The sequence below is a fragment of the Dinoponera quadriceps genome, unplaced genomic scaffold (assembly GCF_001313825.1).
Source record: "Dinoponera quadriceps isolate SergipeBrazil2010 unplaced genomic scaffold, ASM131382v1 scaffold9, whole genome shotgun sequence".
In the NCBI taxonomy this organism is placed as follows: Eukaryota; Metazoa; Arthropoda; class Insecta; order Hymenoptera; family Formicidae; genus Dinoponera; species Dinoponera quadriceps.
In genome coordinates, this window is record NW_014554295.1 from 382,222 (window position 1) to 402,937 (window position 20,716).

Below are 20,716 nucleotides of genomic sequence, written 5' to 3' on the forward strand. Positions count from 1 at the left end.
TTTTCGTAATTTGAAATCTTTCATTTTTTCTATAAAAAAATTCGATGCAAAGTCACCACTCATTCATGTCGGTCTGCTAGCGCAGATCTTATCTCCCTTTCTCTCATCTTATAACACGTATAATATTATATATGCCGGCTACGTCGCGCAGGCGTGTCTGTGATCGGCGTTTATGCGTATAAATCACTTTCCCAAATATCAGTTTGTTGTGCTTGAAGGAGAGCAATTTGTCCTTCCAAATGAAATCTGTATTCACTCCTCTCGCAAAACCGTATTTTCCATAAAACCGAGAAAACAGATCGAAAAATAAAAGCGAAGAAAAAAAAGTATCAACGTGATTGACGTTCTCCGTTTCGTTTTCTTTTCTTTTTTCTTTCACACAATCGGGACCGATTGCAATTGACGGATTGCACAGAAAACGGTAAAAATACGCAAACTCGGGAACGTCGGCTCGAAGGGACGAGATCGAGATCAGATGCAACCGAGTTAACGCAACTTGAACTCGCGGGGGCGACGCGTGGAGCAATGAACGCGTTCTCGGCGCGCTGCTCCCATCGTGTACATAAAAAACCGAACTGCGCCTAATTGTATCTATGTAATTATTTATGTGTACATTGTACTCGGATTGCGCGTTACGCGTTACGATCCACCATCGGCCGAATAAAACGAAACGGCGGAGTATTATGCACGGGTGGATCGCAATCTCTTTCCCCCCCCCCCCCCCTCTCTCTCTCTCTCTCACTCACTCACTCACTCACTCACTCACCTGCCCCATTTCGCTTGTAATTGTCGACGAATGTAATAAAAAAGAGAAACTCTGAGCTCTTGGTCGATTTGTTGAACGTAGATGGAAATCTATATTTCGTTTCTTCGAAGATCTATCGCTTTGAGCGATATGAGAGATATCCGATAAGCATACGTTATTCTATAGTATCGTATTGTATCAATGAGATATATATTGCTGTTATTAATATTAATAGATTAAAATATTAGTAGAATACTTTACAATTAAGTCAGTTAGATCTCTTTGAATGTGCCCTTTCTATAAAAAAAAAAACGCATCAATAAAACTATTATTAATTAATTATTAATATAAATATATAATTATTAATATAGTTGGAATTATTATAATATTAATATCTTTGATATCATATATATAGCAGTAAGACATTCTGAAATCAATCTAAATGTATTCAGGATCTTCTGTGAGACTCCTTAGGATATTCTGAACACATTCGGAATAATTCTGGAACGCCTATGTCCGGATTATTAATGTTATATTAATAACATTACACGTAGAGGTTTTTATTCATGAAGGAACCCCTTTGTCCCTAAATATCGTTTCATCTGTTTTATTCTCCTGTTACCACGTTCTATGAAAAAAATGGTAAATAGGTAAGCAAAAACTTTCCATGGGAGATCTTGAAAATCGATCATTTTAAATTTAAATCAATACTTCCGTCATACTTCAGAGTAGCTATTCACTTGTTTATCAGAAGAGTGAAAGGCTCTATTAGACCCACGTGCAAGTGGATTAACGATATTTAGAGGTCTGTTCCTTTTCACTGCATCACTGAACTAATGCAATAAGTCGAAGCGAGACAAGTATATGTTTTCTTACTTCAACTTTATTGCACTAGTTCAGCGGTGCAGCGAAAACGAACAGACTTATTATTAGAACATAATTTCAAAGTAGCAATATAATAATGCTAACGTGACGATATAACATCTAGGAAATATGAAATACTTTTAGTGAAACGCAAAAAATACAATTGACCGATTTTGATAATTGAAGCGTCTAGTGACTCCTGTTCCGGTCCCGCCAATATTCTTCGCGAGTTCTCAATCTTCTTCCGTGACTCCTCTGGTTGCCTCTAATCTTGTTCCTAACCTCAATCGCATTCAGAGTTATTGGCGCGCACGTCCGTGTAAGTTTAGCGCGTGATCCGTACGTGGCCTTGCCAGCCGATTCAGCATAATAATTTTGTAATTTTCACTGAAACCTGCTCCGATTTATCGTCGAGAGGTAAGTTAAACGTCTCACGCTGAGATGTACAAAGATATCTTGCATGGCCAAGTTATGTTTCACTTAACTCTTATTGGAGTTATGGATGGTTAACCTAACCTGAGATGGAAATTCGTGAAAGACGCAATTTACTCCGTGTGTGATCATAGTTTTTTTTATGAAGAGTTTTCATCGTGATATGTTTTGCATTACAATTGGAAATTATGAGTTTGTGAAACGTTATTTGTATTTTCAGGATTTAAGTGCATGCTGGTTCATGTATTAGCTATCTGCATTCGCTCATTCCTTCAGTTTTAAAACATCTGTTTTAAAATGAAGACTATATCGATGCCCAAGAAAGGGAAAAAACGACTTCTTCGAGAGATTTCCCCTCCTTCAAAGCCAAACCAGAAGTCAAAAAACGTAGTTGAATCCAAAAAGAAACATAAAAAGGGTAAAATTGATAATACTGTACAGAATGGAGACCCTGTGTTACAAACTAATGTACAAGTCTCTGAGAGGGTAAATAAGAGAAGGCAAAGAAAGAAATCGAAGAAAGTAAAGGGACAAAATGATAACAACGTTGAAATGTTGTCGAAAGCAAAAATAAAGGCAAATATAGCCGAGAAAGCTGAATCAACGGTTGTTGAGTCCCAGAAGAAAATTACTGATGAAAAGAAGGAGAAGAAGTTGGAGCATTTGAAGAATAAGCAATTAATTCGTGGGATGAACAAAACTACGATTAAGAAAGGACGATACAAACTAATACCGGGTCATATGAAAGTTCCCCTTGATCTAGATAGAATGAAAGAGACACTGGCTAAACTCAGGAGTGGGAAAGATTTATCAAAGACGGCGAAAAAGAGAATAGGTGTACTACTTCGAAAGATTGCAGTGGCGGAGGCAGAGAATAAGTCTAAGAAATTAAGTACCATAGAGGAGGATAACGACAACCAGCATCAAGTGAAGAAGTCTTTAAAGAACAAGCAGAAAGCTAAACCCATGGACAAGAAAAAAACAAGGAAGGGGGAACGTCGCAGAAATAGAAAAGCTAATATTGAGATAGAACAGAATAATCAAAATGACAATGATGAGAACGACGAAGATCAAAGCGACACAGATGAAAACGACGAAGACATGGAGAAGGAAGATGAAGCTACGGACTTCGGACAAACAGAAGTCGATGTTGAAAGTGTCGAAGATGATAGTGACCAAAGAGACGACGATGAAACAGCTATTGTAGAAGCTAAGAAGAAAAAAGAGGTAACACATGTCGATGAATCCTCGGGTGCTCCGATAAAGAAGAACAGAAAAAAGAAACGATACGTCCTTCTTGTGGGAAACTTGCCACATGAGTAAGGATATTTGTCATACTTCTATTTCTCGATTTTTTTTTTGTAGTAATGTTGATGTGTTGTAACAATATTTGATTGACAGTATAACGACGAACCAACTGAAGCAACACTTCCTGACTAAAGTTAGCAAAATAACTAACATCAAGATTAACCAACACACAAAGGCAAAGGGCTTTGCGCGCGTGGTAGTGTCGAACAGTGCAGATTACGAGGTAGGCGACATTGTTTTCTTTATTATTTTATTTTTTTCCATCTTTTTTGGACTGTTTCATTGTAATTCGACTTTCGATGCAATTTTAACAGAAAGGACTCTCGCTGAATCATACATTGCTGAGGAAAAAGAGGATAAGTGTGCAATTTACATCGCCAAAGAACTTGAAAAAAGTAGACATTGTTGCTAAAAATAAGAAGCTGGAAGCGCTTCGCAAAACTGAGAAATTGGCCAACGTCAGAGAGAAGAAGAAATTATTGAAAAAGGGAAAACAAAAGTTCACGGGATTATAGGGTTAATGGAGAAGCGCACTGTGTGCGAAATTATTTGTTTTTCAGAGAAAAATTCTTATTTTACTTTAAATATTTTTAATATTGTGAATGCCATTTACCGGGAATTATCGGGAAAGTGCTTTAGCAAACGCAAAGTTCTCACATGATGACATAAATAGGACTGTCTCTCATGTGAATATACTTTATCGATTATGACTGTTTTTTTTTGTTCTCTAGATGTGCTCAATGATAAATATATTGCTATATATTACTATATTGCTACATATCAGTTATATATTACTGATTGATTTCTCCCTAATGGGGATTCTTCTCTCATGTAAATATTTTAATTGGCCGCCGATACGGCTCTTCAAAGTGTATGTATGTGTATGTTCCACAGCATTGTATTCATAAAACAAACGAACGCGACGCATTTGCACTCTCATTCAGCGCGGACTCGTGACATTTATCGTATTGCGAGAAAATACGCTCCTACGCTACGAACGAGTCGTCATTTTTAGCTTCGTACTATTCTCTCTTCGCGACATCAGTAATGCATAATTCCGTATAAAGAGAGAACTCTCAGCTCTACACAGTATGTGTATATGTATGTGTGTGTATGTGGTAGACAGAACTTTATGCAAAATAATCTGTGGTTTATATATATACAAACGAGAACGCGATGCGTGCGATAATATGTTCGAGATTGCTGTCACTTCGCGAGATTAAATCGAAATCTGCTTGTTAAATACTTAAGACGAGCATGGGAGACGATACGTGCGAACTAGGGACGAACGATGCTTCTAACGAGGATTCACGATCGACTAAATCTATAAAGGTACATACTTTTATATGCCTTTGTGTACGTTATTCTTAGTATACTATATTAAGGATTAATATCGACCCCCGAAACATGTATTAGCCTTTGGAATGTACGTGTACACGCGTCATAAATATCTCATCACACTTGCCGATCACAATCTTCAACCATTGTTTGCATCGTAAATGATCCAATTGCTCGTAATCTCTTATATGTGCGACTTTTGCACAGGAACTGTTCTCCGAACGTATCATATGCCCGGAAGAACTAAACGAATTCTTACAAGGTCGTATTCATGTAAGTACAATTTTAATATAGACAGTACGTGTATAAAACGAGAAATAAAAATATTCTTTAAAGTAAAAATATCCCCTTGAGTTCAACAACTTTCCGTCTTTCTTATTAAATTCCTTATAAACATATATATCGCATAGGGAGGATCATGATGTCGTTATATAAAGAATGAAGAATTCTTGTTTTAATGTCTTAGATGTAATTTCTGAAGTAATCGACACAACTGTGTGTTATCCTAATTTCCTATTATACTTAGAGTTTACTTCCTCTATAGTATATTTTAAAACTTTCCAAACTTTTCCATACATACATAGTATCACAATAAAGTTAATTAAAGATTAAAAAACATGCGAATACGCATAAATTATTCTTATAATATATACAAGCATACAATTTACTTATGAGTATGTGAAGTGTGACGTATGGCAAACAGTATTTATTTCGTTTATGTCAGTATTTGAATTTAATGATTAGCTCATCGCCATGTTCATAGATAATACTTGTGTAACAGGACTTAACAACGGAGAATGAATGTTTGCGACGAGCATTCGAACAAGCGGAGGAAAGGTCACGACAATTGTCGGAGGAGAAACTCGATTCGCAAAACACAATAGAGATAGGAAAAGAGTCGGCCGCGAATAAATTAAGCGAACTTGGCAAAAAGTACAGAAACCAAACCGCCGAGATGGAGATATTGAAGGTGAAATGTGAGAATCTACAGGCTACTCTGTCCGTCAAAGAAGACGAGTTGAAGCGTCAAAGAGCAGAATTACGACAGATTGTCAAGTGCGAAGGATGCAAGGATTCCAGCGGTGGTTAGTTTCTGTATTTTTTCCCCATTTTGTAAACATAACGAGACAAATTGCATATCTCTCTTTGTTATAGACGTAAATTTTTGTTGCTGTCGATTAAATTTATTTAGAAAACAATCCTGAAGAAATATGAGAATGCTAAACGAGATGTCTGATAACAGAGATTAACTATATCGGTCCTTTTCTTCCTCTTTCAGCAGTCAATCATTTAAATATTCACTTATTGAGAGCTTTTTATTCACTTTTTACAAATAACTGACTTATAATGTTACGTACAACTGTGTTATCGAAGAGAATAGAAGTCAGGATAATGGAGAAGAGAAAGATTCGGGGAACAGTTCGAGCAAAAGTGACAACGAGCGAATAAAGTGCTTGAAAAATAAGCTGCAGTGGACTCAAATAAGACTTTGCGAATCGAGAAACACGTGTGCCGCTCTTCGGCAAGAGATTAAGAAGGCTCAGAAGGTATTCATGTTCTTGCTGCTGTATAAGCTCGATCGTTTGAAAATATATACTCAACACGACGAACAAGCCTGATCGACTCTTTAAATCCTTTTCTCCGTCTGATGGACAATGTGGACTAAGAATACAAGTATCAGTTATTGTGTAGCGAGGTGGGCGAAAACGTCAGTGTCACCGCGTTCTCGAGCGTACCGGGCGGTTGGCGCGGACGAGCTGAGCAAATCCGAAATCTGCAGCAGAAAGTGGCAGAATTGCAGACCAAATTGTCGGAACACGACAAATGCCAGAAAGGATCTTCCTCCGGTAGGTCGAAGAGCTGTAAGACCTTATTTCTGTTCCTTCTTCTTTTTTCATTTTGTTTCGCTTTTCCCGTCCGCATAGTTTTGGTACACCCCGAGTATTTTATTTCCTCGATAGCTGCCAGGATTCCTGGTGGGCGTCTTCCATTACGCCAACTGGGAAGGCGCTTAATGGGAATTAGAAACAACCCCCACGCAGGCTTCATCTATGTTTATCAGAATGATTCTTCACAATTACTGCGTTATTTTTATCATGTGAATTATCTCACACCTTGTTACGTTGTTTTATATCAAACTTACTTTCATGTATATTTGGCTAATCAGTAAGCAGAAACTATTAAATCAATATTTTGAAATATTGATGTGCTGATATTTTGAAAATCTTATGTGGATTTTATAAACATTTTGGTATCAAATTCCATAAATGTTCTTAAATTGTACTTGTGAAAATATTCTTAAATATTAAAATGTAGAATATTATTTTTAATGTTTGGATAAAATATTGTTAACGATAATATATTACGTATACAATATTAAGAAATATATATTTAAAGATGTTATATGTTATAAAATATCATTGTAATAACGTTGTATTAATAATTTCTTGCTTACTGGTTGTTATTCGCAGCAATCATTTACATGCGTTTTCCAGGAAACAATTAATTTATCTTATCGTTAACAAGATCATTTAGCGTCCGTAGATCGACAAAACTTGGCTAATTTCCGTATTGCTGAGAAAGAAAGACGGCAGCAGATTGAAAATACGGCGAGGGAACTCAGACAAGCGGAAGTAGCGTTGGAGACCTCGAAGAGAAAGCTCGATGCTTCTAAAGCGAGAATAAAAGTATTGGAGCACGAGTTGGATGTCGCGAGGACTAATATCGTAATGCTGAATGAGAAAAGGTCTCATGACGGCTGTGTCATCGAGGCGCTGAATGTTAGTAATCGACCAAAAAAAACATTAAGCCCACGAAAAAATCTTATACGTGTATCATTGAAAGGCAAAACCTATTAATTATAGCGATATTATAACATTTCTTCGCAAATGCACTTTAATGATATCGTAATGCCACTCACGAAACGAAAGGTATTGGCGCGATCGAGCGAATAAAGAATCAATTGCAGACACATGTCTATTCGATATTGTGACAAATGTGTCTATAAATGGCACATGGTGCGTCGTGAACATTCCGACCTCGATCCATCGGAATGATGTCGCGTTTCTAGGAGCGACTGAACATCGCTAAGGCGAGGTGTCAAGAGTGCGAAGCGGAGGTGCGGAACAAGGAACATAGGATCGAACGTGAGAATGCGAATATCAAGAATGAATTGCAAGCGACGCAACTGCTCGTCGATCGATTACGCAAGAGATTAGAGGAACGCGAGATCGAAATTGACAAGATGAGGTTGGTGCGAACAAATCCTCCGTGTAATGTTGCAATAATTTCGGATATTAATATACCGGGACGAGCGAGACAACGTTCAACCGTCCAAAACAAGGGGACAACTCGGGAACTATTAATCTTTTACTGTACAATTTTAGGAACGACATCACGCTGGATGAATCTTTGAAGTGTCGTCCCTCCCTTCGTTCAGACTTTCGGTCTTCCGAAGGGCATCAGGTCAGCCCATTCGTTAGTCCGCGAAGTTTGAGTGAACCCAACGAATATGTGACCTTAGCTTTAGCTGCCGAAGCCGAACGGGTGAGACTCCTAGAATTGGTAACTTTGCTGAATCAACGTTTAGACAAGGAGAGGAACGAGATAATCTCCTTTGAGGTAAAGGATAATTTTAGCACTGTGTTTGCGCTAAGACATTTTTTAACAGTTAATTCGATGAAAATACATTCACAAAAATTGTGGAAATATATAAAATTAATTTGAAATACAGTAAAACAATGAGCCAATTTGTTAACTTTGATGATGAACATTTGAGCGACAATAATTATCGCTTAACTAATGTTGAGCTGATGTTGAAAGTGGTTTGAAATTATATAAAGAAACCTCAAAGATTCGTACGGAACTTTTCGTTCTGGTTATTCGTTTCAAGGAATCTCTGCGTAATGAAAGAAAGAAATGTGCGAAATTGGAATCAAAATTGCGGGAATTGGAGAAGGAGAGGGTCGGACTTGTCAAGGTGGACTCCGGATACAGAGCGAAATTCCGCGCGAGGTCCACGTCGAATCTACGAGTGGACGAAGAGGCCACCGGCTCCGAGAAAGTTCGCTTCAGGTAAATTTACGTCAAGTGTGACGAAAGATGTTCCAAATCTTACTGTGTCACATCGACACTGTTCCCTTCGGCGGAGAGACCCGTTTGATTACCGTGGCTTCTCGTGATCCGAAATATCGCGCTGATAATGTCGCCGAGGAGTTTTTTCACTTTTCCTCCATGTTTCCTTCGAACACGGAACACCACCGTGTTCACGGGAAAGCGTCGCCCACTTTTCACCCGTTTCATCCGTTTTATCTTTACGTTTCACGTAGAATCGAATTGCTGGAAGAGGAGTGTCTCACGCTTAAGGCCAGATTAGATACGGTGCGGCAGGACAAAGCCAACGATCTCGCCGTGTACAAGCGAATGCTCGATCAGGCTAGAAAGACTTTCAAAGATGCGTGCAGGTGGGTCGAAAGCTGAATCTCCCGTATACGCGAGCGAAATCTAAATTCTGTTCAGTAACCCTGCAGGTGTTGAGATGCGCATGTATGCCTTTACAATTACAAAGTACAATTGGCTAATCTCGCGTGATGCCGCTTTCCAATACGGCCTTCTGGAAATAGACTCTTCGTGTAAGAGGCGCGAACGACCGAGCCATCTATTTTTACGTATTCGCAGTACAACGGTGGCTGCGATGTTACTTCGAGGAGAGATGTGTGTGCACACGCAATGTGTAAAAATATATATACTCCTGTTAAAATTTTCCGCCACAATACGTGTCGCAATTGCGGGCTTCGCTGATTTTCTAGGAATCCTCCGCCGTTAATTCCAGACTTCTTCATTAGTCGCTTCAAGATCAAGCCTCTTTATCGGAGAAGCGTAACGCGTTCCGATCTTTAACGATATGATATCGAGAAACCTAATTAACGATCGTCTCTCTCATTATCTCCTCCCTCATCGTCGGAATTAATTATCTCTGCCTAGGAACAAGCCGCTGGCGGCCGGTGGGAGTCGTTCCACGATAACTATTTAACGTGACAAGAAGGAGGGAGGGATAAAGGAAGAGGAAACCCGCGCGCCAGTCTTCGGGAAGCGTAAAAGCAACGTTTAATTCGACGCGTGCCCGCGTTCGTGAAGCAGCGGGCCGATTTAAACGACGATCGGCGAGCGCGCCGTTTTCGACGACGAAATAAAATCGTTTTCACGAACGGGCGAACGGGGCCAGCCGCGATCGGAGTGGATGTAGCAGCAACAAAGCGGCGTGATGATGTAACTAGGACACGAGAGATAAGGTGCAACGCCTCCACGTAAACCCGCGTGACACCGCCGGAGCAAAACTCGTCGTTTCGCTTCCACCTCGCGTCGTCGTCGTCGTTGTCGTCGTCGTCGTTCTCTTAACACCGCCGATGTTTGCTCGGCCAACTCTGTCGTTTGCTCTCGCCATTGATATCGCACCGGCGGCATCGCGGCGGCCGTAAATTCATCCCGTTCTCTTCTTCGTTCCCTTCGATGTTACAGCCGAGTACAGCGAGACGAATCCTCGAGCGTGTCGCGCTCGAATCTACCGAACGTTCGAGAGATCCTGGCGATTGGATTCGCGAATCACGAAATAGTGTGTTGAAAAGACGTCTCGTATGAATCCCTTTTTTTTCATATATAAAGTCGCGTAATTGTATTATTTTCGCAGAGCGTAATTTCGCATGTTGCTATGCTCTCGCTCTTTTGTGTGCGCGAGTAAAGAAGTAAACCAAGTTGTCCAAGTTCAAGTGGTCGATTGTAACAGAACGAAAATCAATGTATACTTTTGATTTGTACGCTTTTATCTCGGCTTTTGCTTCCCCAAATTGATGAAACATTCGATCCGTGTATCCTCGATTTACACGGCAGCGTATTATGCGCGAGTGTGCGTGTATATGTGTCTTGAAAACCAAATTATACGCAAATAGGGAACCACGGTGAAGTTATCGATGTCCTAGTTGGCGTTAACAAAGCAACAATCCCTTTGTACCGGAGCTGTTTTACAAGATGTTCCATATTATCGCGGATACACATCCGCCAAGTATGCTACTGCTCAAAGAACCTCCGACTGGTGACAACCGTAGACTTCATTGTCCTTTATAGTCCTTTTTCTTTCTTCTTGTAAAAAGTATTCCAATAAAATTTCCGTGTAGAAATAACAGATATAATAAAGTGCGAACGTGTATAAGACAAAACGATTATGTAACTTCTCATTGTATATGAGAGAAAGAATGAGGTTTATTTAACTGATAATGAGACCCGTTCACAATACGAGCTGACGAAAGTGAGCAGAACTTCACCAATGTTATCATATTTATTATGTTACATTTGCAGATCGAGTCCTAAAAAGATTCTCGTCCGAGGTGGAATTAAAAATTCCGACGAACAAGTAATATAATTTTACTCGAATTACCGGAAGTTACTGTGTCGCATAACACGATTTGTCACTGTCCTTATCGAAAGCGCTCTTCTAGAGCGACTAGCCAAGTTCTACAGGTGCATATTTGTCAAACGCACACATGCATTTTTTCCTCGTTCGAACTGAACATCGGAGAGAAAGAGAGAGAAAGAGAGAGAGAGAGAGAGAGACAGAAAGACCGTAGTCAGGAATTATGAAATTAATAAATTAGGTGTCTGCAATTAGAACTACGACACTTGGAGACTCAAGCAACGAAGGTGACATCCGAAGAGTCGCTAACGCGACCACCGAATGCCGCGACTAACCGGATACCGGATGCAGCGTGGACGATCTCGCGGGTACCCCGAAAACTTCCGTCGTCATCGTCGTTGTTGTCGACTCGGTTGTCGTCGTCGTCGTCGTTAAGCGAGCTGGGCGTGTTTCCGACGGCGCTTAAGCTCGCCGACAGGTGTGGGCTTTACAGGTGTTGGGTCTCCTGGCTGATAAGAAACGCGCCCGTGACGTCAGATCGGCGCGGGTAGAGTATATGAGTCGACGCCGTGGGACGTCCACGTCACTCGTTCTTGAACCTCCTCGTCCGTTCATTCCGTCAAGTAGTTCGCCGTGAATTTTACCGTATCGCCGGTCGCGATCAGCGTCCTGCTATCGTCGGGATCGTCGTTGGTCTGCCCGACCGGCCGGAAGCGGGGATCTGCCCCGCGGCGCGAATTTCTCCGCGGCTCGATCGGATTTCCGCAGGTAAGCCAGCAGATGGGTCGCGGCGATGACGTCCATCGCTCATCGGGATCACACCTGGAAACTGGCGGCTTCGTCGGAGCGAGTGAGCCACTATTCGAAAATTGGACGTCGAATGTGACTGGACGACGCGAAATTCTCGAAAATTCCCGATCCTTTTGGTTGTGGACCCCGCGGGGTCGTTCTTTGGGTGTTCTTTAGATTTATCGTGTGCTGTTCGGAATTTGGGAATTTAGCTTTGTGTGGTTAAAAGTTGGTCGGCACGATAAAACGGGGCCGTATCTTCGGTTTTCCCTCGAGTCCCTTACACGATCGGTGATCTTTCTCCTTATCTCCCCTTTTCTCTCTCTCTCTCTCTCTTTGTCTTTCTTTTTTTGAAAATGGATTTTCCCACACATTCGCTCGCACTCGTTCGTCTTTTCACATGCAAATTCAACGGAACAATTGCGCGCTTGGGGCAATACGAAATGTACGCTCCGCTTTCATTACGTAACGCACAGTCGCGAGGCGGCCGTCGCTACTCATCGGCTATGGAGATGATAATTCCGGGATCTACACACACGTCAACCCTAATGATGCCAAAGGTATTTTTTTCGCGGAGAATAAACCGAGAACCGTTTAATTTCGCGACTCGATACCGCGAATACGAGGAAACGCGCGTCAAGCTAATTATCGTCTTCCTATCATAGCGTTCCGAAAACCGGAGAACATTTACGCGTGACTTGACTTGCCACACCATCAAACCATCCAATTGATCTACATTATTCGATTCGGACATTCGATTTGTCGTCTTAAGAATTCACGGACGGGCTTTCGAGAGATCTGTCGAGACAATTTCATGTTATATCCAAATGTCGGACACAGATTGTTATTTTTCTGATTCTTTGATTTCGCACTTTTTAAAATCCTTTTTGCATTTTCCCTTGAATTATGTTTATCCTTTTTGCGGTGCTTTAGGCGCAATTGAGGATACCGTTTACCAATAATAGCAATAATAGAGACAAATTGACTCAAACCTGACAGAAGATAATTAACATAATTACCGATAATATCTGTAACCGAAAACATAATTAAATCTCGCTCGACAATTACAATTTATATTTGATTTCGTTGGAGTTCACTCGACGATAAATTTACTTATCATTCTTTCTTCTCTTTATCTGTACTATTATTATTAACATATGTTAATTACTAAACTATTATTCATTCGAAACTAATAAACGTGATGTATATATCATCCAGATGAAATCATGAATCACACAACAATAATTATGTGTAATACGTGTGTCACAGAACAAAAATAATATTTTATAATATCGTCCTGATATAATATAATAATATAATATTTTATAATGTCCTGTAATGAGTCCTGACGTATTTTTGTTATGCGCGTCGCACCAACATATATTATAGCATTCTGTTTCTACGCAACATGAATCGTGTTGGATATTGTTTATATCGATAAACAAAAAAAGTGTGGGAATTAATACATTAATATAAGAATCGTTCATTTTTTCGTGTCTATTTTAAAAAATATATCGATCCCATTTTGCAACTACTGTATTATTTTTGGTCCTTTGAGATATTTGCTTTACGTTATATATACAATATTGTGTCAAAATTAACAACATATTACTACAGAATAGCTCGGACGTATTAATATAAAAGTATAACAGCATAGCAGAACGTTGCTTGTGGGGGCTGATATTTATTTAAAGTGCGTTGATCATTGATCTTCTACAGCGAATCGTTCCGGCTTAATGACTCGTTAATGTTCGTCGACGTAATGATGAGATAAACGACGTAATATATAAAATTTAACGAGCGAATATACATATATCGCGTAATTCGTACTATTAATGAATCGAGGCTATGATCGATCGAAAAGAATAACGCAAATATGAATTTCTCCAAGTCGAAACATTTTCAAATTTAACAGAGCAAATTTTCCTTCCAAAAACTCCGCATGAGATATACACGCTTTACATAAAAAGATAATTAATAATACGTCATAAATTGGTTATAATTTAACCGCGGTGTAAAAAGCTCGGTGATTTATCTTTTCTTTTTTTAATAAGTTATGATAGCTGAAGGAAAATAATAGATGAAGGAAAGTAATATGCATGTACGTATTTATCATGCTAAAGAATATTTTCATTCAGTTTATTACACACGATATCGTTTAATAACTCCATCAGCTCGAATATGGAAAGTAATTTCAATCCTTGCCATTGACTGATGCTTTTAGTGAAAATATTTTAATTAAACGACTCGTCCTAAAATAATGAAGCTGCGTGCGTGGCAATTCAAATTTATGCAAAATCGCAAATACGTTCGTCCATATTTTCCTTTATGATCGTGAGTTTTTGTGTGAAGTAAACGTTGAAAATTACATTAATAACTTTCTATGTATATAATTTACGAAGCACAACATTGCTGCTTATTTTTAATATAATAATACGATATATATCGCATAAATATACCGCATTACCGTAACATTTAAATACATTTACAATTCGAATTTATTTGTAACAACGGAAAGGAAGCACAAAATATATTGCGTGAAGCATGAATAATCCTTGAAAACGAATTGTTTTTCACTTATAAAGATACGAGGAACATCGCAAGGACGTGATAACGAAATCGACTTTCGGTACTAACGTTCTCGATACTCTGCAATAGACATATATCTTCCTGAGCGAGATAAGGAAATAATGAATTGAAATAAAACCAATAATTCATCAGTGAACTGGAAGAAATGGGCTTTTCACGAAAGAACCAGCAAGACTTACACGACACATTCGCATTATTTCTATTTTTACAGAGAAAAAAGAGAGAGGTTTCGTTTTAAAGCGAAACAAAATGCAAAAAACATGATATTTTCGTAACGATTCTTAAGAAGCGTTTTAGCAATTTTTGGCATATTAATATTTGGTAATATTCATTTTTACATTTATATTTTTTATTAACGGAATATAATTCTTATAATATACGATAGAGAAAACAAAGAAAAAATAACAGAGAAAAAAAAAGAAAAATTAAAAATTAAAAAAAGAAGAATATCAAGAGAATTCAATTAACCACTACTAAAATCATATTTCATTGGTCAATTCATTTCATTATTAATAATAAAGAATATTTCAACAATATTTGGGTCACTCGATCATATATTTTTCTCTACGACGAAACACATGACACATATGTACGATCAAGCTGTTAAGACTCTGCGTATATTATTTCCAGTTCCATCAACACTTAAAACATAATATCTTAATTAATAGATTAATCACTCTTTATTTCGGAGTCTTACGAATCACGTATTGTAACGCGAATTTCGCAAGTAGAATAAGCGCAACGCAATTCATGCCGCGTCGAGTCGCGCGTGTTTTTTTACGTTCGCTTTATTTCATTTTATCTCATAGCCGAACGATTTTACGGCAGTCCTTGCGAACCTCCTCGAAATAATTCGCGAAGATAAAATTTTTTACCTCCTACCGTTCGCGTAAATGGATCGGTTATAAACTCGAATGATATTGTTACATGTCACAGCGAAAGATTTCAGCGGTGATCGCTCTGATTCCATCACAGAAACGTTTCGACGATATCGAGAGCGATATATGAGACGGTATAACGCGGACCAATCGCTCTCGCTCCTTAATCAACACAGGTGTTGGATCCGTTATGCTTAATACGTAATAATTAACGCCCAGGAATCACAGACCACGGCCATGGCTTCACCAATTTTTTTTCCTTTTCCGAGCAAACGTTGCGACAATTTCGCGCACCATAATGGCGGTACGCTTGTCTACCACCGCGAGCGACAAAATGGGAAGAACGAGAGAGAGACAGAGAGAGAGAGAGAGAGAGAAGAAAAAATGCGCCGTGCGCGGACGGACTAAAATCGATTACGTAATACGAGCGTATAGACTGACAGAGGAAGAGACGTGCAGCCACTTGTAAATTAACGCGGTTGTAATTAATGCAAGCTGCTGGCAACCCGTGAGTAGAGCGCGCGTCCCGATGCGCGACGTTATGAGTGTCTGCTCGCGCGCGCGCGCATTTTATTAAAATTTACTACTCGGGAATTATTGCTGAGGTTGCCAGAGGATTTTCGGTAATACCACAGAGCGAGTCGCTTCGTTATCGCCTTATCGTATCGCCCGCTGATAAGGTGCAATCGCGACTCTCAAAGACGATACCTCATATGCGCGTTTCATCGCGCCGTTTATCAAACGAAAACGCGGGCTAGGCGTTGACGGTCCATTAACTTGGCTATCGATAGCCTAAATGGAAAGTTTTGTTTCTCGTGCGCGCGACACGCGACACGTTAAACATAACTCGTTAGGAAGAAGAATATTTTGCTCTGCGCTTAACACGAGCCGAGCAGAGAAGATATTCAAGAATTGCACGCTCCACATGGGAGATAATAGATTTGATGTTAAAAAAAATAGTAATATTCAAAGTGACCTTTCATTCGTGGGTAAATTCATCGAATCTTTCAAGATATTCGAGTTTCTTAAAAACATTCCTCCACCGTTTGTAGAAATATTCTGTTTCGGTACCGGAGAGTATTTCAGTATAAACAACTTTTTATCATCATACATATAGACGTTTGCTTTAATTACAGCAGTTATTACCTCGATATTATACAGCCACGACTGTTGTATTTTATCATTCCTCCGGTCCGATATAAACGAGCGGACTCGCGTAAAGAATGCGAGCAGCAATTCCTAAAGCGCAAATCATATTTCAACGGCCCTCGGTGCTGTAATCACCGATTCAGCAGGCTGTTTAAGCAGTTGCTTGTAACCAGTGAAAATGTCATCTGAGTAAATAAAACGCAGACTGATCTCGCTCCATCGGGAACGTCGCGACGTTCGTTTATGTCGCGGAGGTTTGTACGTGGATTAGTCGAAACACGTTAATTACGGGTGACGCGAGGTTGGCATCAGTTCGGCTAATAGTCGCGACGCGCGTTCCTTCGCGAGCGATCTTACGAGGACCTTGCAATTTCATCGGCCAGAAGGAGCTAAAAGTACAAGAATAATATTGGTATATCTTCCGTAAGATCTCATCGTATTATTCTTCTGATATCCCACTTGAATTTTTAACGAGCGCGTTACGTAGATCATGAAGTAATCGCGAAGATATGAGAGTTCGGAATAATCGGAGGATCTATATTCTGAAATTTCTCCGATGACATAGATATTCTCTTTCAAGATATGAACCTTTCGATTTTTTTCAATAAATTCGCGCCGCTGAAAAAATATTGAATCATCTTAGCGCTGTACTGAGAAACAAGTATTTAAACATTTATTTGTGAGAGAGGTTTATCTCATAGAATTTCCGTTATATTTTACATTTCAGACAAATATTTATGTACTTTTTCTCGATATGTTTAATTTTACCGTGTATAGATTTCACATGAGAATTTTTATTGACTCGATGGACACGTGATGAGAAAAAAAATTTAACTTTGCGATTAATTTTAGAGTATTTCTCTCGTGCCAAATCGCGCACGCATGGTTTCTCGTACTTCGCGGCGTCGTTGGGAAGCCAAAGGGAAGTGTTAACGAGTCGTGGCACGAGCTGGTAGCGGAGCGGTTATGTTTGCGGTGCAATCAGGTGGCGGCGCTAAAGAGGAAGAGGCTGCTCACACCTTCTCGATAACGAGACGTGCCGCTAAGTTCGAGCAGCCGCAACTTTTGCGCCGCGGGGGCTGCCTCCTTCCGTGAGTCGAGATCGTGGATCAACTACGCTGGTAACAAATCACCGACATTAGTCGGTGCATCGCAAACGGTAGTTTCGCGAGTGACAGTCATTCGTATTGCAATCGTGCGAATATATTTTGGAATATTAACAAGAATGAAGAAAAGAAAAGTCAAAAATCAAATGTCCGAGAGAAGTAAGAGAGTTATCAGATAGTCGATATGAGACACAGTAGCAGCAGCAATTACAGTTGAAAGAAGAAGAAAACTGAAAATCGAAATTCGAAGACTAAAAGTTGAGAAAGTGAGACTGTCTGGAAACATTTTACTTTTCGAAAGTGAGTGTCCAGAACTTTGTTACCGCTGAAAAGATGTACATTCGAAATTATATTGTCGAATGAGGAAACACGTGTTGCACCATTTCGTAGACAACGAACTTTCAATCGTTATTTTCACGTTCTCTTCACTTTCTTTTACACTGAAAAATGAATTTAGTTGGATCAACTTGACAATGTCAAACTCGGTTTTGGTTGAAGGAAACAGAATTTCAGTTTATAAGAACCAAATTTGTCTCATGAGAGTTCGAAAATTTATCTCCTTCAACCAAAGTGCGTTCGGTTAGTCCGTTATCAGGTAGATTCAATCAAATTCACTTTTCGGCGTAGGAAATTAATAATTCATAAGTGTAAATCGCGGGTAAATATCCGCGCGAGCATAGCAGCCAGTTAATATTCCGTTGATGAGGTTCTCCAGTGGCTCCCATGTTACAACACCACCGCGGCACATAACGTGGCGTAAATTGCGTATAATGACTTCAGCGCGATAACGGTTATCGCGCAAAATTTATTGGAGTTGGTAAATAGATTTCTTCCTCCCGAGACAGTTCTTTCGTGCGTTCGCGCGATGATGTTGTAGAGAGAGATTTTCCGCGATACATTCGAGCAATCGTGTATCGCGTATGCTGAATAGATACATTACAAATTATTAATTAATCATTTTACTCTATTTCGCAGAGACACACTTTATCAATGCGATAAGCAATACTCACAAAGAGCCCCAAAAAGCAATGGTATGCACTTTAATTACGATTATCAGATACGAAAAGTAAAGTAACGCTTATCTTGATATTAAGAAGTTGATAACTTTTCATTTATACGCGAACGATGATTTGAGCATTTTAGCCGAATGTTTTTGAAATAAGCCGCGAATTTTGCGTTAATGAACTTGCAATTTTTCAACCGATCGTTGCTGTTAAGGAAAGGTCGATTTTGCTTCATTAAAAAATGTCGTAAACTATTTCCTGACTGGTTTCAGAGTCGCTTATATTCTACGGTATTTTTACGCGAAAATAACGGTAAAAATTATAGTACACTGTGCAGACTAATGTCGAGTATCGGGGAATTAAATTTAGAAAATATATGTGACGATTTAATTATTTAAATCAGATTTTGTCTGTTGATATTTGTTGTAGATAGTATGATCTCTTTCACGCTGTTACTGGATCGTCGAACATTGTTGGAAGTGTGCAGGACGAAGGTGAGGCGCTTGCTATGAAGAGAGCTATCCATCGACAGTATGGTAATGATAGACACTGTCATGGAGTTGCTCTCTTTGTGGACGCCGCTCGATACAACGTTTCAACGATTAATCCTTCACATTCTCGCGAGGATCTCTATTTTACAAAGAAGAGGACATGTTTCGATATATTTGCACGTTTCCTTTATTTGGATTTCAACATCTATGTACTTTCGTCGATTCATTAAATTTCATCATACTTCGTATATTTTACGGATTGTTATAACTTCATTTTCTTTGTATTATCTTGTAACTATATATAATTTTATTTATATACATTGTATTATATTGTAATACGATCCATAGTATATACTACATATAGTATGATACATATTTATAATATTATATGCATGATAAGCGTTAACGATATGATAAGATTACGCGCTTATAGAGTTAGCTCTGTGTTACACCGCGTAACATATTTTTATAATAATAAATAATAAAATTATTCTGATAGATTCTACTAGATATAGTACGAGAGTTACTCATTAGAGAGTGATAGTGCATTAATAAATTGAATAGCAACGTTTGTACCCTTTCGTGAGTCATCGCACCGTGTGTAGCTTTGCGTAAGTATTACAGCCGTTATCCTTGACGCATGCAGATCTACAGAAGTCGAGCCGCTTTACGATTATAGGATAAAAAGTGCGCGGTCTGCGAGTCTATTAAAGCTGATCCTTCTCGCCACTTCATGGTCGCGCCGCGAAAATTACGTGACGCGCCACAAAAAGGGTTAATTCTACGTGCGCGCAGCTTATTGCGTCTCCGTTGCGATTCAATAGCGCGACACGACGCAGAGAGCTCGGTGCGTTTTATTAGTTGTACGAATAGTGTATCGAAGTGCCGTGTTCGATCGATAGCCATAACACTTCCTGCAGGTATAATCGTGAAAGGGAAACGGTGAGCCCAAAGGGACGACGACCTTATCGCAGATTACAGCCAGCGTGACCATCGGCGACAGGACTGCGAGGTGACGATTCGTCACGGTGTTTCTCGTCTCGTAGACTCATAACAATAAAATTCTTCGTGCGTTTATTACCGAATAAAAAAATTTGTACTTTTGTCAAAATCATTTTGTACTTTTGTCGAAATCGGTGTTAAAAGTTTCGCATTGAATTCTCAACGTAGCCGTGTGTCAATTTTCTACCGAAACATTAGACAAGCGAAATTAAAATTATATATGATTGTATTTTTACTCTTTTTAATAATATAATAGAAAATATAAACATTAATCAATATTGTACAGAAGACCGATTTGTGATTATGGAAATTTGATGTAGACTTCGTTACAAATTTAATATCGCGAAATTCTTTATGTTTTGTATTCAAGAGAATAAATCATAGTATGTATGGTATGTAAAAAAGAACAAGTAAAATAAATTTGTATATTGAGGAAATTTACAAAATTTTGATGTCAGAATTTTACGACTAATTATGAGAATTCTTAAAATCGCATGTTCCGAAATACTGTGATGTATATATTAAAAATATTATAAGATTATTTAAAGTCCCTTAAAGAACAGCTTAACAGGCAGCTTTTGTTACCTATAGACTCACGTTTATACTTACTTCGCC

The 20,716-nt window shown here is 39.0% G+C and overlaps 2 protein-coding genes across 4 annotated transcripts; both read left to right on the top strand.

Annotated features, from left to right (window-relative positions):
- Window positions 1-1,654: 1,654 nt before the first annotated feature.
- On the top strand, window positions 1,655-5,040 carry LOC106744330 (nucleolin-like). 3 transcript variants are annotated; one of them, XR_001374439.1, is made up of 5 exons: window positions 1,655-2,026; window positions 2,262-3,360; window positions 3,443-3,572; window positions 3,664-4,681; window positions 4,895-5,040. XR_001374439.1 is itself a non-coding variant. In XM_014619008.1 (4 exons), exons 2-4 carry the CDS (start codon window positions 2,339-2,341, stop codon window positions 3,862-3,864), a joined length of 1,353 nt encoding a protein of 450 aa, XP_014474494.1. In that variant the 5' UTR covers window positions 1,655-2,026; window positions 2,262-2,338; the 3' UTR covers window positions 3,865-5,040. The 3 variants fall into 3 exon arrangements, 2 of the variants coding, with proteins under 2 accessions (XP_014474494.1, XP_014474501.1); XM_014619008.1 differs by having other exon boundaries at window positions 3,664-5,040; XM_014619015.1 differs by lacking the exon at window positions 1,655-2,026 and adding an exon at window positions 2,073-2,161 and having other exon boundaries at window positions 3,664-5,040.
- Window positions 4,607-10,877, top strand: LOC106743417 (coiled-coil domain-containing protein 13-like). The gene is made up of 11 exons (XM_014617234.1): window positions 4,607-4,681; window positions 4,895-4,960; window positions 5,469-5,772; window positions 6,062-6,234; window positions 6,369-6,534; window positions 7,223-7,467; window positions 7,758-7,936; window positions 8,074-8,308; window positions 8,580-8,761; window positions 9,016-9,150; window positions 9,671-10,877. The coding sequence occupies exons 1-11, from the start codon at window positions 4,607-4,609 to the stop codon at window positions 9,717-9,719; spliced, it is 1,809 nt and encodes a 602-aa protein (XP_014472720.1). The 3' UTR covers window positions 9,720-10,877.
- The last annotated feature ends 9,839 nt before the right edge of the window (window positions 10,878-20,716 follow it).